At 46.5% G+C, this 24,571-nt stretch overlaps 1 protein-coding gene across 1 annotated transcript in view; it reads right to left on the reverse strand.

The window, feature by feature from the left end:
• LOC124306726 (3-phosphoinositide-dependent protein kinase 1) overlaps positions 1-24,571 on the reverse strand; it is a 334,286-nt gene that overhangs the window by 239,914 nt on the left and 69,801 nt on the right. The window contains exon 2 of the mRNA XM_046767671.1: positions 22,708-22,746. Within this exon, the coding sequence (XP_046623627.1) occupies positions 22,708-22,746 (39 nt within the window). The remainder of the gene's footprint in view (positions 1-22,707; positions 22,747-24,571) is intronic.

Here is a 24,571-nt window from a genome sequence, read left to right on the forward strand (position 1 = left end):
GTTTCCGGCGTTCGCCCGCGGTACGCGGGGCGACACGTGCGAACGGACGTATAAACCAGGTACGCGGTATAAGGTGCGTGCATATAGTACGGACGGCCAGTAAGGTTTACGTGTTTTTCGGACCAGCTTTGCCATGCGAAACCACTGGCGCCGTATTCGTGAATTATTCAATAGAGACAAAGACGACGCAGACGTCGGCGCCCGACTATACGCCGCTAAGTGCGGTAAGTTTCCTATCATACGTGTACGTGTTCTCACGTGTACATAGATAAAGGCGCGGCGACTACGAGGCAGACGGTGAGCGTCGGGACGAGTAACTACGCTTGCAGACGGTACATTCCGGGGTTGGTAGAACGCGAACGTGCACCAACCTTCGCTCCGCGTGCACTTTTTCGGTTGGCGGCAGTAACCCGTGCCGACTGCGTACCTACGCCGCATGAACACGACGCGAGACGATGCGTGACGTCGGGATAAGCCTGAACAAGGCGAAATATCAATTAGCCGTAATTAGCCGCGGTACACCTAATGTTGAACAAGGGACGAGGGGCCAATTAGCCAGCTGTTTATAACAACCCCGTTAATGTTGCCTGACGCTTATGCCTGTACGTCACCGTTCATCATTTATCGCAACTAAAGTCCCTACGAATTGTCCGGTCACCGACTTATGTCTCATATTTTATTCAGTGATTTTCGCCTGGCCCTTTGAAGAAACGACGACGGACTGGCTTCGATTGTAAGTTTTCGCCTAACGTCCTCACGCGTATAGGTAATTCGTCCACATTCCGCTCTTGCGAGAGGAAGAATAAGTCCTGAAGTGTGCTAAAAGACATCCATTCGTTCGCCAGTAGGAAGAAATCTGGCGGTTTTCGACAAGCTGCATACTTACGTGTGCAAACGTGTCCAGCAGCCAGTAACATAAATTCTGCAACATATGTGGGAAATGGTGAAATTCTATGTCTATTCCGGGATATTCCAGCAGTGCAGTGTAAAGAATTTCACACTTGCTCTAGTAATCAGTACTATAAGAGCGGTGTGAAATACATTTCTTACTGCAGATCAAAGTCTTCACTCCAGACGCTCTAATTTATATACATACATATACATGTATATGTTAGTTCCGTTAATTAAAAAATGAAAATGTTTCCTGGAGGCCAAAGCCGGCTCTACTGGGAACGAAGCCATGTGGCAGACTGCTAACGAGTATGTTTCGTCCTGGAGCATGTGAGGTCGGCTAGATTGAAGTATGAAAAGAATTGCGAATTATAAAGCTCATCGAGACGTGGCGCCCAGTATACCGACAAGTGAAGCTTGGATCACTGCGTGCTGACTGGCCTTTGATCCAGGACGTGCCGCGTCTCTCATGTGGATAAACGCGCGGCATCATCTGAGTATGAGTAGGTACGTCAAGCGCGTTGGACGGTTGTGCAACGTCTTTTGTTTTGATTGGCACTTCCTGGTTACACTCTGCACTCTCCCAGCTACGCACGCGGGAGGAGGATCAACCCGTTTGCCATTGCAAAGTCGATGGCGCCTCGCATCGTCACTTATCTATCAGAATTGACTCGGTTCACGGAGTTCAAATGACCATCACGACCCCTCGCGGATGTTACGTGTTTTCGTACTACGCATCTTCCCGCCTCGGTTTAACCTCGCGAGAAAATTCGAGGTATAATATCGGTAATATGTAGTATCCGGACTATTTTTAGTCTCCTTTACATTCCCATGTCGATGCTGCACGAGTAGTCAGATTCAAAAACACCTCCCGACTGTCGGGAAATGGGATTCACGAGGTAATTGAGTATAAAAATTCAAAGGCGTCGAAGTACTACGGACACGTGGAATCCGTGACGCAAAAACGTCATCTGAATTCCGCGGTTTAACTGAAAACCTATAGTTCTTAACATGTATCAAATAACGTAAGAATAGTAGGTTCATGCTTGGCCAACGGAGCATATTTTAAACAAGGGGAGAGCTTTGTGGAAAAAGGAAGATAAAAAAAATTACAGCAGCGAGAAGATCTCTAGATGGCTGTACATGGTACTCGATAGGTATAGGTGCGTTGTTGAGGTGTGAGAGCCCCGCGGTAATACCATTAATATCATTATGGCACAGCGGAGACTATGCAAGTGTGACTAACAAAGCACTTACGTGCTGAACTACGTCTAACAAGTAAGTCTACCTGCATCTTCGGATCTTCCATTGTGCGCGGAAGATCGGGCAATCAAGCTGTCTGGCTGTGTAGTCGATGCCTCCGTGTATACCTGCTATTTCTCGATGCATCCTTACACGACGCGAAAGAACCAACTACCCATGAGCACCTCCTTCAAGCGAATCAATTATCGTTTTTACCGGTTGTATTACATTAGATTTGCTGGCAAGTTTGTTACCGGTTCTTACGTACCTGAGCAGATTTAATTGACCTTTCCATTAGACGGCAGAAATCGTTAAAGGATCGGGATGAACTGCAGCTCCTTTGCGAACCGCCTTTTTTTCTTCTTGCAAATTGTACCCTATCAATTTTTCACTCGCCTGTGCTTCTTTGCCGCTACCATAATTCGCTTTCCGAGCGCATCGATGCTCTGAGAATATACCAGAATAGGTACACGAATAATCGCCGAACGACAAGAAATCGTGTATCACGTCAAGAACCGCGAGTGAAAAAACAATTTTGCTACCGATACGTCGTTGTTTACGAGACCCAAGGGTTACATCTTGTAAATTTTCCAGAGCTCACACTCGCGATTACAGACAAATCATGGCGTTACCAGCAGAATGAGTAGTGGTGGCATCGACATGATTAACTAATACGTATATAGCGAAACAGCACGTGTTGCGTATAAAGTCACGCAATAAGATATATATATATATATATATATATACGCAACATTTGAGCTAATATTAGCTGAGTAGTTAACGGGCTCGTGCGTGGGTAGGTACGGTTTGATATCAGGGAGCTGATGATGTTGCAAAATTCCGAGGCGATTCATTTTAGCAAACTATCGGCAAGAGAGAGGTTTGAAACGTCAATGTACACCACTGGGACGAGATCACGATCGTTCGATCACGAGGGAACTTTTTTGTCGTCACAATTCTTAAAGCTCATTTACCAGCGTCTAATTGAGAAATACCCAATCCCAGCCGAAGCACTGTTTCAGACTCATCACGCGCGTAAAGGCGCGTTCATTATTCGGACTTCAACCGGCATACCCAGCCATCGGAGATAAGTTATTACACCGGATCTTACGATTGTTTGAGCACGTAATGAGTCACGGTGATCGTGACGTCCAGACCGTACTAATAAGCAAGGACTTGTTCCAGACGCGGCTAAAAACTTTTCTCGCACTATTAGGTACACCGTATACTAATGACCGATCCTTAACAAGGTACAAACCTTCTGTGTTCGATCGTACGTATCGAGGGTCAGGAAGTGTTGCTGCATTTTCACGGTCGAACAGCATAGGAGAGTGCAGGGAGTACAGAAGTCGCGAGGGGGACGGGAGCTTCTTTTCGAACACATGACGCGGAAAAGGTGTGAAATTTTACGTCCAAAATGATACGCGTGTATGTCACAGTTGCGAGAATCCACGTGTCGAGGTCACTAGACACGCGTACCTACACATTCGTACAACAAATTACATGAGAGTATAATATTTTTATTGCCCGGCCGAACGTCGCGCTCGAGTTCAGCGCCGGTTTTAACGTGGCAGAAAACTGCGTGCGATCGGTGCCGCGTCTTCTTTCTGGTCACGTGATTCCACTTGTCAATGGTATTACGTCTCCCGCTGTCCTTCGCTAATGATCAAGGCACAGGGGACAGCGACCACTGGCCCCAATCCGACCTGCAGCTCCCCTCGACCCTGCGCGTCTCCTCTGCGTGGTCTTGCCGAGGATCCAGCGCGAGCTCTTTTCCCGCCGGCTTTTCGCGGCGCAGAATTCCCGGCTGGTGATCATCTCCAGGCCGAGCGGGCTAGCCTCGTCAGCGAACTTTTGTCATAACGCCGTTTCGTTATTAAGGAACCAAGCGAGGCGAATAGGTGGTAGAGACGGGGGTTTGGCGGGTGCTCGGGACGAGTGGATATTAGATTGAATTGCGCGGGGCCCCGAAGCAACAAGAACGTGCTTCACTTTCCAATCGACGACGAAGACGTCCTTCGCCCATGGAGCTTCCAGGGCTTCGCCGACCGCCCCATCCGATCTATGATTGCTACTCAAATTCTCATTCGTCACGGTCTAAACTCCAGCCAGCGCCAGATGCTGCTTTCTTCAAAGTCCAACTTCTCACCCGGAGAATATATATATATATATATATATATACAACGGCTGGTGCAGGCCAACTTTGACTTCTCCAAGGGGAGGCTGTCTTTCTACTCGATATTTTCCTCCCATATTGTCTGTAGATTCTGAATAGAAATGAAAAAGAGGCAAAAATCGTATTTGGCAGGTGACAGGAAACGACGTAGTTTCAAGCACTTTCGGGACATGGGTGTAATGTTCCGACGTAGCGTATCGTCTGTAGTTCGTAAATAATTCAAAAGTAACCCAATGATGTAATGGACCAAATGTATAGTAGACGGGCTTGCACGAAATTCAGCAATGATAAACTATTCACATGAAAAAGCCATGCCACGGTAGCCCCACAGCTTATGGCCACTCGTACTTACCCCACTGTGGTTCCACTAAATAAATCTCGCACCTTAAGGCCGATGAACAGACCTCGGTAGTTTATTTTACCAGAAAATTTGAAACTTTGAAGTACGGAATTTCTTAATACGTGCCGTAAAAAATGTTTGCTCTTTCCACGTCAGTTTCTTGTCGAAAATCATAATGTGGTTTGATCAGTTTTACACAAATTAAATCGATGGATGGAGAAACACCGTAAAGCAATTCATGCAGCAACATTTTAAGTATTCATCCAAAACCAGAATACAACGCAGCATCGATTATTTCTACTTTACCCGTTCATTTCTTCTCGTACGTGTATTTTCCTTTTGCTTTTCATCAAGCAGTTATAACCTCCAGCTTTGCTTATCGTCATTGCTGAACGTTATCACGGTGAAGGATGTTCGAGGAAGCACGCCATTTAGGTGTTAGAACGCATGTTCACGGTTGCAAAGAAACATTCGAGCGATGTGTTATTAGTGGTGGCAGCACTTGCCCCTTGGGTCACACTTGTTTCACTCTCACGGCTCTAGATAAGAGGAGACAGGAAGGGGGGTAGCGGAACGTCTTGGCGAAAAAGGAATTTGCTTTCACCAGGGTACCCGGAACAGAGTGGCTGTGTGATCTTCAACAACAATTACAGTGAGGAATAAGAATGTGAGGCTGTCGCGTTCGAGTATATCCTACAATTTTGGAAAGTCATCGTGAAGACATCGTCGATGCAGATGTAATGGTCGTTGGAAATAATCGCACATGAATCTTTTGGCTGAATGTAAACGTGGGATGTATCTGAACCCTTTTTTTGGAATCTTATCAACAGATTAGGCGACTCACGGTGTAGTTAAGTAACATCCGTCCACCGAGTGAATCACGAACGTGTGAAAACAACCTACGCAAGTCACGGGCGCATTCCTCGATGATTTGGCGTATAATTGCTCGACTGAGCAGTCGTTGGCGACTCCTCGTCGCCACTTCCCTCCTACCAAGGCTCTACGTTTGCAGATACGTACGTACATGCGATCAGATGTAAAATCGTAAACAGGCAGCGTGGCACGTGTCCGATTTCTCTTAAATGATTCGCAAACATCCGAAATCTTATCTTGGGTTTGACGAGATTCAGCCGAGCTCTTTGAGGGGCGAGATAACGCGGTTGAGCTAGTCTGTCGTTTAGGCGAGCCAGATGTTCGGCAGAAGGTCGCTGCGTAGTACATAACGTAGGTATGCAAGGAAATTTGTGAGGTGCGTGTACACGCGTGACGATTCCATTGTTATCTAGCGGTATCGAGGCGCTTCCCAACAAGGACTAATGTAAATTAACAACCAATTAACGTTGTTACGCGCTTTTAGGTACAATCAATGTGTGAAACGCCGCACGCAACTCGCGAGCTTTACTAGTGCAGCACACGCCCTCTGACTCTCGCGCGATTCCCCTAAACATATACACTTAATTGAATTACACAAGACGTGACGCTGCTCGTAATTAACTTTTGCCACTCCCGTTGGACGCCCGCTATCTTTCAAACAACTCGAACGATCCGATACTGCAGCTTGGCTACGCGTCCTATTTTAGAGTGTATCCGGATGCGGTGCGGTCTGCGACGCATGTTGGGAAAGGCCATGACCGAAGTACGAAATGTTTGCACATCTTTTGTCGCGAACGAATACTACGTGACATCGCGTTTGGGTATGTTACGGATTAATACACGCCATAAGAACCTGGGCGTCCGAATAAATGTTCGAGTTGAAACTAGGTGGCACGCTGTCGATTCGCAACATGAATCAACGTGTGAAGAATTGTTCCGGCGAATTTTTTCACCTTGCTCCGGATGCTACATATAGACATATATATATATATACATATATATTTTATGTGGTTTGCACAAGCTATCAACAACCTCGAATTGCGAACAATACATACGTTTGTGTAGAGCACACACGGAGAGTAAGAATTTGCCGAGTCAACAGTATTGCTCTGGCTTGGAAATACGTCGTGATTGCATCTAAAGGAGAGGAAAGAGAAAGAGAAGAGTAAAAACGAACAATCGACTCTGTACGACAAACAGGATATTCTTCACTGGCGACTACGTGAAGATCTCGCTGAATAGAACAATGTATTTGTCGACCGGACAAACCCCTTTTTTCTTATCGGCGTAGCGCCGGTCGAATAAGGATACAGCAGCGGGTGCAGCAGCGGCAGCAGCAGCGGGCCATCCGGTAGGCAACGAGCCCAAGGATATCCGAAATCAGGAAGAGTTCCGGAAGCGCATCGATTACAAGGGCAATAAATAAAATAATCCGTAGAAATGGATGAAATAAATCAGTGGGCGCGCGGGAGGCCTCGCTGGCGGCTGGGCTGATCCGACCGTAGAAGAGAGATAAAAACGGAAGCGATCGGACCCGGATCGGAAGGAATGGATCAGCGGCGGACATTGTAGTTCTTGGCTGGTCACCGGCAGAGATTCACCGGCGTGTAATAAATCTTGTCACGTCGTTGTAATACCTTATTGATACGCGCGGCGATCGTCGCGTCGGTGGGCGTGTAATCGGCGATACGCCGGACGAAGCGGTGGGCGAAAGGTAAACGCCGAGATGAGGAAACAATTACGCTGAGTTAAGCCCGGCTGGTAGTAGTTGGTGAAATTTTCGAGGTTGAGGGTACAGTTAAGCCTGCGGTGCCGCGGGTCCGCTCGGCGCGGGGCGAAAGTCGCGCAGCTCGTTAAAAATACTCGGCATGCTCTTTGGCGGTGTAATTAACTGCGAGAGAACGACGGCCCAGTCGTAAAAGTTCCGGGGACGATGGACAACAACCTGCTGCAGCGGGTAGGTAGGGTAAGGTGGGTACTCAGCGATTACACGTCGAGATTTGCGGAGGGAGGATTGTGGCGGACCCATATAACGAGCGCCGCACCGCATCGCGTCGCATCGCGTCGCGTCGCCGTTCTCCCCGCAGCCAGGATCTTCCGGAAGGAGATACTTTTGGCCGTTTCCCTCCGCTCGCTCTCTCGCCCATCGCGATCAAGTATCGCGTCGAATATTAATTTTATCCGAAGAGCTTTAGCTGCGGTAAAATGCTTCGGGAATACAAAATAGGTGTGTTCGTTCGCTCGCCTGGCTGCTTGCTTGCTTTCTTGCCTGCTTCCGACCCCCCTCGTCGTCCGTCGTCGTCCCTCGTCTGCTCTCCACCGGCACCACCGATAAAGCAATAAAGCAGAAAATAATAATCATATATTACCGCGACCGGGGGTTGGTCCCCGTTCCCGTATACTACGGACGGCACTACGCCAAGAGGTAGGAGGAGCAGGAGGAGGAGGTCGTTGCAGGATTCTTCTCTCTCCTCCCTCCGTGTAATGCACCGATTTCGTATATTTATGTACGCGTACGTCGTTACAGTTATGGCAAACGCGAACAAGATGTTGTCTACGATCAGGACCGCGCCAGTGTATCAAACTGGTCGAACGAAACCAGGCATCCACTCTTCCGAGAGCTTCTCGATTCGTGTCGGGGTGAGAGAATAGATTTTGGATAATTTTCTTCCCGCCACCCCGCACGAATTACGAGGTTACTTAGTTAGTTATACTTTGACGGAGTCACTGCACGAAGCTGCATGCGAAGAGAGAATGATATAATTATTACTGTGAAATTTCAAATTGCACGAGATATTCGAGGATTATATCGTGAGCAATGACGACGCTTCACATTACGGTGCTTCACTTCGACATATCAATTTTTAATTAATCCACTTTTGGAGGTTTGCAATGATCAATGAGCATACAGTCCCTAATTTTAAACACGACATTCCACGCCGAGCTACTATTCTTGTTCATTTACCTTACGATCGATGGATAGCATCACTGAGTTTCAACCGCTTTTGAATGCAGCTAGTTTGGTTGAACTACTCGATTATATTCGTGTATATACGTACAGCCCGATAAAAATAAACTTGGACTCTTCCTCCTATTTCGCATGTGATAAAAACCGTGTCATTCTATTCTCTCGACGTCTGCTAGTCGTTGGCACAAAAATTTTTACGAAAAAACGCAGAAGATGTTTCGTGGTAAAAGTGGTTAGATCACCTGGAGGTAACTTCGTGTCGTGCCGAAGAAGACCGGCCGCGGCGCGTTTCAAAAATTGCGAGGAAAGAAGCCTCCTCGCACGGCCACGCGTACAATAGAGACAAGAGAGAATGGAGAGGAAAGAGAGGGAGTGAGGCGGGCAGAGTTAGAGGATAGGGGACGGAAGTAGGTCCTAGAGCCGGGCAGATGCGCGTCCCGGATACTCCACATGTCGCCCTCAATATCGGCAGCCATCGATCACTTCTTGGGGGAGCCACCAGCAGGTGAGGTGATTTAGCGCACCCAGTAGATATGAAAGTGGCTCACTCGCGATCGGGGCCCATCGGACGACGCCGGGATGGGACAGACCTACATTTCCTCTACACCGCACAAGTCCATATTTATACACCGCGATCCGGGACCTCGACGCAAAAAGCCCTTTCATACAAGCCCTGCAGTATCGGGGGTAAGGCACGCGCTCAAGTATCGGGCAACGACCACGCGGCCACGATGAAAAGCCCTCTTCTTCTAGGCATACACGTCCCCGCAGGAATTTATGGCCAAGGACGGAATCGTGAGGAAAATAGAGAGAGAGAGAAGGTGTATAATATGTGGGCACAAAGATGCACGCGGGGCACAATAGCCGAGGAAAAATGCTAAATTTCCAACATTTGTCGAAGTGGCCCCCACGACGTTCCGCTTGATTTATATTTATTTATTTATTTTATTTTCTTGCAGTCTTCGTTTACTCTTTTGCTTTTTCTGCTTCCTGTTACTCTACTTCGTCTTCTTTTTCTTCTATTTATTTTTCTTCGTCTTCCTCTATTTTTTTTTTTAATATTAAACGCGATTGTTGAAAATTTATGAATCTTAGCAAGATAATATACGGAACGGCGGATGTTTCCCCTAAAACCAACCACCCCCGCGTTTTTTTCCTGCTTTTAAAACAGACGCGATCACCGACTCGGAATAAATAGTGGTAAAATTTATAACCGTTAACGCCGGCATTCTTATTATGCCCATCTCGTCGTCGCAGTCGTCGTTGTCTCCCCCAGCCTCCTCCAACGTGGGGCTCCGGTAACTCGATTATCTTTAAGAAATAAAACCGAATGACTTGATTACGAAGAGCCTATACACGAACGTTTCGAGTCAGTCAACCGTTCGAGTCAAGCTTCTCGTTTCCGCACCGTTACATTTTCTAATTATTCAATTGAAACTCGGTCTCGGAAAAGACGTTTTTCGACGCGACGTGAGGAACAGGAAGAAAACCCGAAACAAGTATTCAGTCAAAAATCAACAGCCAGAACGTCAAAAATAAGATTACGTAATATCCCGAGAAAAACCATTGAGTAAAAAAAACTCTTAATCGCTCGACGCGTCTATTCGGAGCTGGAAGATTTGAACAGGGTGAAAAATAAATAACCTCAGCCCCCGAATAGATGCGTAGGTTTATAGGCGTATATTGGATACGCTTTATCTAAGCATCGGCCGGGCTAACGACATACCAATATTGATATCGCTCGGTTCGGTGCGTTTCGGTGAGCATGCCCATCTGTTCGGCGAGCTCGTGTGCACACGTGGTGAGTGTGGGAGCGCGGAACGCGTGGATGTGGGTGGATGCACGGGGAGGCATGAGCGACGTTTTAACCTCGACGCGAGAGTGTGCGCTACCTGTAGAGTCTGGAAAAATCCACGGCCTCGTTCCCCTTATTTAGGACTCAAAGTCTGCGTGGAAGGTAGGCCGATGCTCGGGCCTCCGTAGAGGTCACCCTCCGGCTCTCGTTCGCCCCGGCGTTTTACCACCTTGACCCGCCTTGTTTTCCACGAATTTAAGGGCGCAGTGAACTGCGGAAGTGACGGCGAAATGTGAGGAAAAAGAAAAAAGAAAAGAAAACAAAACGCAGAGAAAATAAAGAAGCGAAGCAGAGAAAGGGGGAATGAGAGGGAGAGACAGAAAGCGGAGCAATTATAAAAGATAAAAGATTCTCTAATACCTTTGAAGTCACTCACAATCAGTGGGTTCATTCCCATCCCAGAATGCGTCCGGAAGATTGCCTTGTTTTCATTATATTTTAAGGTAATTACGGACAATGAGCTCAGTGCTGACATCAAAGATTTCGGCCCGAGTTCAACGATACATTCACCTTTGGAGTCCTCTTCGTTTCTCCCACACGCCGAGATGAGCGAGCGCCCCTGCAGACCCCGGGGCTTGATACCAGGCATCCGATTAATTAGCCGTGTAAGATCGAGAGTACGCGAGAACCGGCGTGTATTTGAATTGGGGCCGGCTCGACAAACGAAACGGAATCATCCTTGCTGATTAATTGAGTGCCGAGAGCCACTGGGGCCCGCGATGAAAGTGCTGAAACCAGGCACTAAATGCAGGGTAAATATTTTGCAGATGCCCGCGTACGCGGAGGCGTAGAAACTGCGTGTTGCGAAGGCAGAGCGGGCGTGTGCGTGCGTGGGAACGATATGAATCGATTTCATCTCTTGGCAGTTTCGAGTAGCAATAAATCGGGTAAAACTTCTTGATAAAATCCACACTGGCTGGGCGCACCCCCCTCCATTCTGTTTCTTGCCTTGAAAAAGCCCCGGTAAGAAGTTTGGCAATTTGTAAGCCGAGTCTCGTCTACGGAGGCTGTGAACTCGGAGGGGTTCTTGAAGGGGCAAGAACTTGGCGAGGGAATTTCGGTGACGTTCCACCGTCGATCGAAGCATCGCTATTTTCTTGATCGCTCTAGCGGTGTGACGCGCCGGGTGCCTTGATCGTCAAAAACTCAACAAGCCCGTTTAATAGATTCTTCCTATCACGCTAATCCCTCGTCAAGTTTAATAACTTCACCACGGTAATTCGTTTTTCAACGCTAGTCGTCATTTTACTACTTTCGAACGACTTTGAGTCGGAGCGTATGGTTTTTTTGGATCGGCGACGCGACACACGCTATAGTCGAAACTTGACCTCTTTTCTTGGATAAAAATTTAAGGTAGGTAGTTGCCGTGAGACATTGTTGGGAACCGTTATATCATCATCTATTCTTTACATTTGACAATTTTTCCTTCGGTCGGTTATTGAAATTCAATTACTCTAAAACGATGGGAGTAAACGTGAACTCGCTATATCGTTTTTCCCGACAGTCACGAAATATATCAATATTACTTCTGCCTCACTTAACCGTTTCAACATGGCTTAATCCTTGCACGACGATCAAGTTTGCCTCTCGACTCAAGTACCCCACTTTGCAAATTGATTTATTTCCCGTTTTATTCCTTTTCTTTCCTTTCCCGTGTTATTTTTTTCTTCGCTTATGATACTTTTTACTGCGCTCCAGTGTCAGAAGGACTACTCGGAGATTCGATAAACGAGGAGAGCTCGTAAAACGGATGAACGGCTGGACGAGCACACAGCGAATGGGTTTATCCTCGAGAATGAAACTGTTGCGAGATATTTCCAATGCTCCTCACTGCTCGATCTCTGTATTCGAATTTTCTTCACCTCTTTCTGCCAACAACTGTTAGAAATTTCATCAAGGATCATTCGTTTACACGCGTACATCCGTATTACCGTTGAAATTCATATCGATGAGCTACGGTGAAATCCAGAGCTAAGCTGCAAGCTAGTCTGCATTGTACAGGTACGAGTAAGAGGATTTACTGCGCGCGCTATTTCTTACAGGATATTAATACACTCTCTATCAATCTGCGGCACGGCGATGGCAGAGACTCTACGTGCACGTAGATACGGTTATAATCCAGTTCGGTTCGATCGAATCATCTCCACAGCCACTCGCTGGATGAAATAGACGGGCTTATACGTTGCACCCGCATCCTGGCTGCCCTATATCTGCACCATCCGATTTTAATCCGGGTTGGGACGTATCCACGCTACAGTCCCAAGGTTCTAGTGTTGGTTGAAATCCGGTAAATCACTGCCGATCTCCGCATTCGATCAAAGATATCAGTTGAAACTCAGTGCCAACGTTTTTGCCCCACATCGAGGTGTCTGCGAAGTGGCCAAGTGAGCAAATTACACACCCTTATTTAACAACGAAATTCGCCGAGTATACGGCGTTAGAATTTGAGAGACGCGTGACGGTGACTCTTTGGAGTAACGCACACGGTCTGTATCGTATAAAATAGAATTGTGGATGTGAACGTAAGTTATCTTACCCATGTAATTTCGAGACGCGTGTTGGTCATTTTGAGTACGATCCGTTTTGGCTAACGGCCCTCCGCTGTTGGAGAACCTTTTCACCGTCGCAGAGCCTTCGCGATCGAGCGAAGAGAAACGGCGGGTTTTTCCAGCGAAGAAGCACCTTATACGCAGATAATAGAAATTGAGCGGGAATATGCGAGTATAACGGGAAGTGAAACAAGTCCCTACAAATCACTCGATATCACCAGAGAACCACGCGTAGCGAGGCGCGTCCCTCCCTTCGGATTCCAGAGTCTGCGGGAGAGTCTAAGTCCGCAGCCTCTCCGGAGTGGGACGCAACAACTTTTCTTATTTATGGGGAAGCTTATATTTTCCCGCCGTCTGCCGGCTGCACGCGGATATCGCTTCGAGCCGCGTATCTCGAGATGTGGGTAAATTCCACTCGGGGTCCAAGGTGCTACTTTGACGGTTTATATCGTACCAGCATCAGTTTCTTCTCTGGTGAAAAAACCAGAATCAAGCCTCCGGCGCTGCTCCTTCCGATTTGTCTTGCCCCGAGTCGGCCAACTTCCGGGAAAGTTGACACGCCGGTTGAGCCCAACTCGAGATTTGATCTCTAGCACACTCGGGTGCGTCACAACTTGCCTAATGCTAGGGGACGCCGAGTATACGACGCGAATATACGTCTCCTACGTCTTGTTCGCAAATTCCCAACTGGGGTGACGGATTAAACGGAGCTTTCCCAAATTTCCGGATCTTGTTCCAGACTTAGCAGGCTTCAGGCCTGAAACCGCGTTATGACGAGGGCCTTCTGTCAGCCCTTCGGTTCAACTGCTTGTCTTCAACCGGAGCAGCGATATTTCATCTGCTTTGAGTCGACAGAGGAGTTTGTGTAGCCGGATTCATTTTCCTCGACGAAATTAACGGAACCAGTCTTTCCGAGTCCACATATTTATCTGGCAAAGAATGTTTGATAACTTCAATATCGGTATCTGGCACTCGTCTTACCATGCAGAAATATTTCGAGACAATAAGTGCATATTCGCGACGTTCAGCGTTTCGCGTCGATCGCTGTTTCGAACCGAATACACGTAGTGTATTCCTGACACTCGAAGTGTACCGGGAAACCGAGGCTGAGATATTTTGCATAAGAGGGGTCGGCGAATCTGATTGAATTTCCACCCGAAACCGTAAGGGCGACATCGCGCTCCTTCTCAAGTTATGCGATAAAAATTGAAACCCGGTCGCGATGAAGACGGCGGGGGATATTCATTCGTCCGCTGCTTCGGGGTACATTTACCGGACAGCGAAGAAGGCCGAAAACTCAAAGCCGGAACTGAGTAGGGGTCGCAAATGGCGCATAAAATTTCCTCCCTTATTTAAACACACGTATCATCGCGGGCGCGAAGAATCCCGATTGGCTGTTCCGATCACGCGCGATCAAATCGGCCGGAAGATATCGAATATGCCCCGAGATGCGCGGATTTGAAAACCCGAATTCTCGAATGTAAAACAACCATAGGATCGATGGAGTCGCGTGCCAATAATAGTATAACCTAACCAACCTTCCGTCTCGTACGAATAGCGAGCAATGAAAGTTCAGAGAGAATGACCGATGATCCGAATAATATAAAATATTTACAATACGAATGAATTTACCGAGTTTAAGTTATGTCCTTGGGCTTGTGTTTCAGGAACAATTCGTCGTATAAATAAAGAATGCCGTTTGATTTCATCAATATTCATTAGCTGCCTGTTTAATTTCCCTTTGCTCGTCCACCATTTCGATAAACACAAGCGTGCGAGCCGTGCCTGCAACTTTTATTTTAGATCGCGCATAAAGCACACGTACCTACATTCGTAAGCCGGGTGCCCGGCCGGCGGACTAGCTTCAGTTCTTAAATGTGATGAAAAAGTCCCGGAACCCTATCAGCTTTTTGCCCGTTGTTTTTAATTGAATTCTCGGCATGCTCGGGTCACATCAGAGTTCAATGTTTTTGCGGTATCCTCTTTCGGCTGTAAAACATTTTATAGTAGAGGGGTTAGAATATTGTCAGCATCGGCTAGGCGCGTAGTGTCTCGGGTAGTAACCCCGAGATCTTGGTACCCTCGTGCCTCCTTTATCCAAGCTTTTTTTTATTGCCGTAGAAAATGCGAAAGACACCGGTTCCGCGGCGTGACCTACGTATTTCCAGTATGTACCGCTAAAGTCAGCATGACCCGCACGTGAGGGCCCGACCGTCGTTTCCCTAATTTATTAATGTGTAATAGAAACAGGGGAAACGGCAGCTTCCGCGTGGCTTTGCGACCGGCGAACGAGCTACGTCGAGAGCTTTGAACTTCGGCTTGGGCTTTCGAAACGGCCTGGATGGCGATTCAAATTAGAGGGAATAACTTTTGTCGTTCGCGACATTTGGTCGATCTTGCAGAAGCGACTGGTGCGGCTTTTCTACATCTCGAAGCTAAACCAACTCGGGTGGAAAATAATTTTGCTAAGAATCTTACGCAAGTAATTGACCCTACATCTTCGTCAACCCTCCCCACCGTCCACCCCAATGAATTTAACCGCCACGTTGAGATTGTACAGGAGTATATCGCGGCCCGATCGATAATAAATATTGCTGATTAGACGAACGAAGCAATTTCGCTAATTAGGTGAAACTGATTACCCAAAAAATTCGTTCAACGGCAGGCGAGAGGAATTTTGTTGATTTTGCGAAACCAGCGTATATACAGCGAATAAATCGATGACACGTCGCACCGCGGCGATGTATTCTAGCCGAGTGAAATAATTATTTGGTCCATCGATCAACCGCGCGTGGGAGTAAATCAGGGACGAAGTTTTTCTCTCGTCAGCTGTAGCTGAACGGCGTGCGCGCAACCTGAGTCAAATATCCCGTGGTCGTATATCAAGTTGCATGCGAGAACGCTGGTCATGTCACTTCACAAATGTCCTGCACAAATGACGTGCGTACGTCGTACACCATATTACACCGTACACCGTACACCATACACCATACAGCGTACACCCTGCCTTACCATGACGGCTCACTCGCCTGAGTGAAGCCGCAAGGCCGATTACCAACACGAGAGTCAATTGACTAAAGTGAACCGTAGGTACATATGTATGTACGTACATACATACATACATACATACATACGTACATACACGCCTACCTACCGCTGCAGTACCTTTCCCCGGAATAGGTCGGCGTTAATTTTTTATGTCTCCTAATTGGTCCCAAGGGCGCGGGGAAGGCACGGGCCGAGGGGGAGAATCGCGGCAACTATTCGACGGTCGGCGTACCTAATAAAATAAACCTTGCATGCGAGTGTGTTGCCGGGCTTAGGAGTACCTAGGCGGGAGCGGGAACCCTTCGCGAGCTTTCAGGCTTTCGGTTGGCTTCTGGTGCACGGACTAGCTGCCGTGCCGTGTCCCGACACTCGTCGACTCGAGCCGTACCGACGAGTAGAGGAGCTTAGGTGTCCGTCAGTCCTTTCCGGGATAGTTTGTCGGGAGTAGTGCCTAGTCGGGAATACAATTTGTCGAAATGTCGACAGAGGTAGAGACCCAGATCAAACGAAGGCATGTCGGGGGGACGGCAGTCTGCCTTGGGGAAAGCGAATACCTATATTGTTTAAAACTGGATGTATAGTTTCGCCGGGGGTTTAATTCGATCAGATGTACGAAGCGAAGCTCGGGGTGAACTCTTTGAGGAAGAGGCTTTCCGGAACAATTCTCCGCGTCGTATACGTGTATGGAACTTGGACACCGCCGCCCCTTTGCCGCGTCTACGCGTACAAGCCTGATGTACATATACGTTTGTATTTTAACGAGATGTGGAAAGGAATAAGCGAGTCGGAGCCGCGGCCTGCGCGAAAGGGAAAATACATTGGGTTATGAATTTATTTATGTAATATAAGTTGCTCCATTAAGAATACAATAACGCATAATTTAATTAGACGTCTCGCCGCCGTCGGCGGTGATATTATTATAACTGCACGGTATCCTCAAAGATCCGCGATATTGTAATATGTAGATGTACGCGCAGAGGCCGGCTGGGTCTCACTGTTGCCGGCCATCGCCTTTAGATGAATTTTCGCACGTATGATAAATTTGCATAGGTAGGTGGATAGAAAATGCACATAAATACGCACGTCTATTTACCTATACCGAAGATGTTGGCGCCGCGACGGCGTCCTTGGCTGCGTTCTCCGTCGACTAGGTACGCGTAGAATTTGCAATACACGCGATAAACGTTCCCGACGCGTGTCCTCGACTCGGCGGGATTATAAGTGCCGCGAACTACGTGCACACGTACGTTGGATACACGTATCTGTATACTTGAACAGCTATGCAGCGGGTCGCTTCTGGAGGCAGTGATGCATCGGTGAACGCGTAGGCCGGTGTAATACCTACCGCGAGGAGGTAAACAAGCCGATGCCAAAAATAGAAAGTTAAACTCTTTAAATAACCGAATCACCTGTGCAAATATATATATTATCCACCCGCATTTCTATCAGCTTGGATTTCCCGCACCGAGATAATATGCGAAAGTTTCTGGCGCCTGTACAACTGCTGCAGTTCCGCCCGCCTCTCTTCTCTACGCATACAGCTAGGTATGTGTAATACACATATTTTTATCGGGCTGACATTGGCCAAACATGTTTTTTCTTCTCTCTTCTTGTTTTCAATAACCTCCTTAGATACGGAAGCCTATAGATATACGTTTGTGTGCTGATTCGTTCGCAAATAGCATGCGAAAAAACATCTCTTTATTACAATACCTACAGTACAGGTACACACGTGCATGGTATTATATACGGCTTATTTGCAAGCGGGCAATTTCTATCGCAGGTCTGCGTGATGTTTGTTCAACGAAACGTACAACAACTGTCAGCTTGAGCATGTTACGTAAAGGGGCGAAGAAGAGGCGACGCCGTTCTATTCAACGTCGGAGGATGATTTCGCGCATCTCGATGCCGTGGCACACCGAGTATTACAATTTCCATTACGATTTCTCCCCCTCCTCTCGTCTCGCTGCATATTACTCTGTATCGTAGATATACCTAAGGGCTCCGGGATGCTGCGTGTATACGTACACATACAGCCGCCTTATTTTCTTTACTCTGCAGAAAGCCATTTCATTAATTTTATCTACATTTTACGAGGGACGTCCGGAGGGCCAAACAGATTAATTGCTGGGCGCACTCAAAATAATTATTGTACCACTAAATGCGTCTGAGCTGGCTAGTCGCTCGACGACGAAGAGCAAAGAGCGAATGAAACGTAGACAACAAAGAGAACGTTCGGAAGAAAACGATTAAAGAAACGAAATAATTGCATGTGCTGAACGATAAATTTGCAAAATGATAACGCAGGGAGAGAGAGAGGAAGAGGAGGGTCCGCGGTTTGATTTACACTGACCGGACGTTTCTCAATATATAAACGACTATGCAGGGAACATTGTAAACGTACGATGCAAACTGATACGGAATATTTACACGCCGCGTGAGCGCACAGTAAATTCAATTAGCTAATGACAGCATGAACGTCAACGATTTCATGCCGATAATAACAACGTATCTTAAGCTTTTTCACCGTACTAATTACAGCCTCGGATTAACGTATTAATTTAACCGACTCTGTGCAGACTTTCCTTGCCACTTAGTCTGTACAACAAAGTTGTAGTATACGAACCTATTTGTTAAGCACGCAGGAATTAAAAACAGGTGTTCTTTGCCTATGTTGTATCATATACAGGAACAGGTAACACGTATAACGAAGATATTTTTCAACGATAATTAAGCCGGTCTGGAGTCTGACAAAAGTAGCGTATTTATTTCATTATTTCTCGCTAGATTACTGCACGAAACATTCACGAAGGTTAAAACCAGCAGCGGCGGTATACTCCATGTTCGAAATTCCTGAATGGCGCAGATAGTTTCTGCGGGCGTTTGTAGAAAAATAACGAAGCGTACGCAATGAGATGTTGCTGCAAATCGTTTGAAAATAAATTCACCAGACGGCAATAACGCGTCCAGGTAAATAACGTTGAAAATTTATTCAAGTCGCAGAAACTTTTCTGGCTTCATGTTATACATATATATCTACCTATAATAGACGTAACGGACACACCTATACGAAATGTTTATCGCTGTTCATCCTTCACTCTTTCCCAGTGAGGCTGATAAAAACTCCATGATCCAAAGGATATGGTAACGAAATGTAATGTAGTACCAGTTCGTCGAAAAGTGCGAAGTTTCGTAGCTGATTGTAAGATAGTAGTTCGGAATAAATGGGGAGAATGTTAAGATTTGCTGGCAATGAAAATTGACTTGAATTTTTTTCCATGGTAAAATAGCAGAAACGAGACAAGTACCGAATAGATTGTCAGTGTAATTGAGACGAGCAGCAGCAGGCACCTTACGTGTGATTTCGTATAAGAGAAAATGAAAGTGGAGGATCCGATTAAGAACGCGGATGCGAAATAAATCCAATGGGCGTTCCCCCGTATCCTGAAAGATGTCTAAACAAACTCGTTTAATCCACTTAGCGTCTCATTATTCTTTGGCATAGCATTCTACCAGCAGCTTCTCTCGTTCAGGGGTTGAGGAGTGTTAATTTGAGTATCCCGGGCCTCGAGACGACGCGGCATATCTCCCCGCCAGAAAAGACGGGGGTTGGTAGCTGCGCTCTACGTACGATGGGTATAAAGTAAGGATGCAACTCGGTCGTCGTACCGGGTATGTAACGGTGTTAAATGGTTATTGGATTGAGACCCGACAGACACGTATCGGACCTTTTTCCAACCCGATCCGCCGTTCAGGAATCCTCGTAGAGCCGGCCGAAACGGGGCTACAGCTGGGGTGCATCCCATTACGCGGTTACGTGCTACGTTGGAGTAACTCTACCATGCCTCGGCGCACATATCCTTGGTGCATTTTATACCGTACTTAGACACATACCTCCGACATGCAGCAACACGTTGGAACCTCGTGCGGATTTTACAAGGGAATCGTTACACGTTGCGGCTCGAATGGCTGCTGATACTGCCCAGGCTACTTTCCCGATCCTGCGAGCAGGTCCTTTTACAGGATGTCGCTGAGTTTCCGGCATTGCAGCCAACGGATAATGAGACGTCGATATTACGGTTGTGAGAGTTAAATTTTTTCCCAAAGTAAAATTGCCTTCTTATGATCGTTATTTCGTTGAATTTACATTCGGATATTTACTTTTATTATCTTTTATCCGTCATTCGTCACCCAGTTCTCGTGTACGATGCACAGATCATTTAGAGAGGTTTTTAGCGGTGGAATATCTTCAGCGGCATGTGATGTTGCAGAGAAATAAATATGCGTTGCAAACGAGAAACGCGTGCGTGAAGTGAATACTGCGGTGGTACCGAGGCGGAAGATGCGAAAACGCTCCGCGTCGTGTAAATATCCGCTACTTCCGGAGTGCTTTCCGCGGGGATGAATTATTTCGGACACCCGGGCGGCTCGTGCATTATTTAGAACCGTACCCCTGGTCACAAAATCCAATTTTGATGTGTTCATCATGGCTGTGGCGGTTGTGGGGGCGGGCAATGGGGGGAAGGAGGAGGGGAGCAGAGAAAGAGAGAGAGAGAGAACAACGGTCTGGTTGTTATCGATTCAAGACGGAGTTCCGGAAAATTGGGAAGGGACACGCACCGAATAGCGGTGATAAATAAATAAATAACCAGGAGCCACGTGGTGTGCCATGTGCTATAATACGAAACGGAATATAAGGCCGTTAGGCACCGACGTTAGTGATGGCTTTGACGTTTATTTCGCATCCCGGTTGACTAGTGTTCCTTTTCTCCATCAAGTCAAGATATGACCCGAATTCGAAGATATTTTCACAGATGCAGTGACGTCGATGGTGATACGGAATTCTTTCCTTATGTTGAACCTTGAAAAATTTCCATATCTAACGTATAAGAATCGAAAGTTTGAAAAGCTACGAAATAAAAATTCTTCGTATCCTCTGATCTGTGATTGAGGAAAACTGTGTTGATCAAGTTTAAGAGAGGTTTCAATTCGTCGCTTAGGATGGCCCTTATATTGGTTTGGCGGAGAGAGGGCACGCCGGCTATCGACTACAATCTAAATGGTAATGCTCGGAGCTCAAGTGCCCATTTTCGATTTTTTTTTCTCTCTATTTTATCTTTCTTCCTCGTCGTTTTTTCCCTTCCTTAGAACCCTGCTATTCTCACATACATGTCAAGTTATCTGATATTTGGAGAAATCGGTTTTCTGTATCCATACCATTGCCAACCTTACGCCAGGGATCAGGACCGAAATAAGTAATGATAACTAAACGGTAATAGCCGTAGATGCCTTTTCTCTATTCTCTCTCGTCGGAATCAAACCGCGTCTACATAGATATAAGTACATATCAATTTTTTTTCTTCTCACTGGTACTCGAGGGACCAGCTTTGTCCCTGGCTTCGGGCATACACTAAATACCCCTGACCCAGCCACTAAACCACCCAACCAAGATTACCCATATGACCAATACCGCGCGGTGGTTCAATATTCCACGGAATTCTTTCCGGGGGTAGGTGTATAGGTAGAAGATTCGCCCATATTTCCTAGTAGCAGGGTGTCAAATCCCGACAAAACAAATGGAGATATTGCATATGGAAAAGTTGAAGAATCTTGGTTTGAAATTTGGTCTAACTGCCAGGCAGTTTAAGATGCGACAGCTCTCCGGTGGGTTTCGAATTTTCGCTGGTTATCCACAGCGGTAGATATAACAAGCCCCACCTCGTAACGTTGACCGTTAACTTTTATTGTTGAAATTAATTCCGTTCAGCCAGACGTTGGAATGTTTCGCCGAATAGATAGGGGTCAGGCCTTTTCCTCTCCCTCCGGTATTACGCGGGTGTAATCGGGAAAATTGGCCTTTCAGAGGTAAAACGATGCGAAAATTGAGACGCGACGGGACGACCCCCTCTGGACGCATCTATTTACGATCGTCTTAACGGAGTCAGGCGTTATGGGTGTCGGGCGACGGGTGTGGAAGAAGGGCCGGAAGGAGTCCGCGGCCGACTTCCTTTACTGCGACCCCGACTGGATTCACGCCCAGACCCTTGTGGATCGCTAAGGAGATCTTCGCAAAGCCCTCGATCGTTTCTTGATTATATAGGCGAGCAGGGTGGCCGCGCGTCTCGTCCTCGTTTGTGCTTGCAAAGTTGCCTGCTCTCTTTGCGTCCGTCACCCCTCTTCCATTTTTATGGGAAAAAAATTTGTCTGTCCCTGGACTCTGAATGACCTCTCTCTTCAAAAGCTGTCTGCAAAATCTTGAATTTCACCGAAACGAGACCCCGGCATCGAGAGAGAGAGAGAGAGAGAGAGTTCTCGGCGTTCACCACCACGTGCTTTCGACGCGCCAAAATGCGTCCCCGAGAAAACGAGAGATCGATCGACCGGAATTCGCAGAATCACGCTCTCGTCAAATTGCCGTGGGATTGTTACGCAGTGTCGGTAGGTAGGTACTTACCAACTTTTCCAGTAAAATTCCAACCCTCGAGGGTTCTTTCAAGCGTTGTATGTGTATATTGCGTAAGAAAGTGAAGTTAGGTAAATCAGCTTCCAGGCAACAGGCTGATCACCCATCAATTCTCTCCAAAATACGTCAACAATTATTTACTTTTCGTTTCTGTGCTAAACGGTTCGAGGTGATCCGCACGTATTGTGCTCGAAGCAGCGTATTGCAAAGCTGAATTCAAGGGTTCATAGATGGAAATCAGCTGATATGATGGATTTATTTCACGTAAGGTGGTTTAACCAAAAGCGAAGAGTGCTACTTACTTGTGGCAGGAGCAGGCTAGCGGCTGTTTGACTGTGAATCTGAAACATAATCAAGGAAATTGATTAATTATTTTGCGGAAGCAAAGAGTTGGTCAGAAATTAGGTTCAATAGATAATTCGGTCACGTGATTCGAAGGCTCAATAACGATCGCGTCGCGGTATGATTGAGGAGTATCATAATTATTAACGATCGTCGTTCACCCCGGCATTGGAGGATACGCGCACGATTTCACCAATGCTTCCGGGTGACACGTGCGACGGAAAATTGAAACTCATAACACTGGCGACGCACAATTTGTTTGTAAATTATAATAATACGTGGACAACCGGCAATCATCCGTCTGTTCGCTCAAAACTACCGATAGGATTGATCGATTGGCGAATGTCGACCAACGACGCTGGGTCCCGAATCACGAGATAATGATCAGTATGATCAAATTGAATAGTCGTCAAGCGGTGATTAATTATCGACGCCAAGCGTGGAAATGGCGCAGAATTGTGTTGCGTATAGAAAATTTTTTCAATGGATTAAAATTAGAGAAAGTAAAAACGTCGTTCTTCTACTACTACTGTGTAAGTTCGAAACCAGAGATGGGTGAATTTCACGTTCGCGTTTGCAAACGCGATAGCCGGCAGAGTCAATGAACAACAATAAACAGATATGAAGAATAATTGATTGGTGTCCATTGGCACTTGGCTTCCATGATGCAATCGCCGTTTGATATTTCGTATCTTGGCGACACACGTGCGATACGCAATATTTTTGCTACGCAGTTATCGTTTATCGAGATTACCCGACGCACCATTATCCGTCGCGATATGAGATTATCGGGCGATAAACTGACGCGCACCTTATAACATCGGCGCGATACCGCGGGTTCCGCTTCCGCGTCGTTACATCTGTTGATCATGAGCCAACGTGAACGACCCCGTATCTCCACCGATTTCGGTCGAGGGTATTATTTGGTTTGTACAGTTGACGTCAAGTTCACGCCGCTTCTGCAAACCCTGGGAAATGGTGAAGCAAAAGGAGGGGTTAAAATTCCATCGCGTGACGCGATTCCGTGGCTTTGCCGTCGACAGACTCAAGGCAGAGGGAGATAGAGAGAGAGAGAGAGAGAGAGAGAGAGAGAGAGAGAGAGAGAGAGAGAGAGAGAGAGAGAGAAAAGTATCGTCCTTGACAAGCATTATACTCCACTCATGTATATATCGTCCGGAAGTGGATGAGGAAATATTTTCATGTATAATAAAATGGAGTCGTGAACTAGGTTCCTTTGCCGAAGGAAGAGCGGTAGAGTGAGTGAGAGACAGAGAATGAATGAATGATATTTATTACCTTATTACCAGTGTGAGCGAGAGAGAAAGAAAGAAAAAGGAAGCGCTGCGCGCCGGCCGGACAAGGATTATATTCAATGAAATTGTTTCACAGGATTTAGGGGCTACTTTGTCAGATTGCTATTTATTTTCAGTTGTAACTTAGACGTCGGAACTTTTCTCAACGATCAAAACTTCATATATATACATGGGGCATTCCATGACATCGCGAACAAGTTTCTACCCGGATGTCTGAGATTGGCCTTGTAATTTTTTGTATTAAAGTACATGACGAAAAATGTAGCATGATTTAAAAACTGGAAAAAACCACATTCTAAAATCTGAATAAATTCAGTCGAATCTTATAAAATACAACAAAGTTTTTGACACCTATTAGAAGATGGAGATTTCATAGCTACAAAAGATAAATAAGAAAAATTAAAAAAAAGAATCAAAAATTATCATTATTGGATTGCATTTTTGACGAAAGAAAGAATACGAAGGCTCGTTATAATATCTCCTTCGATAGATATTTTTCGGTCTACATTGT

This window comes from Neodiprion virginianus, chromosome 6 (assembly GCF_021901495.1).
Source record: "Neodiprion virginianus isolate iyNeoVirg1 chromosome 6, iyNeoVirg1.1, whole genome shotgun sequence".
In the NCBI taxonomy this organism is placed as follows: Eukaryota; Metazoa; Arthropoda; class Insecta; order Hymenoptera; family Diprionidae; genus Neodiprion; species Neodiprion virginianus.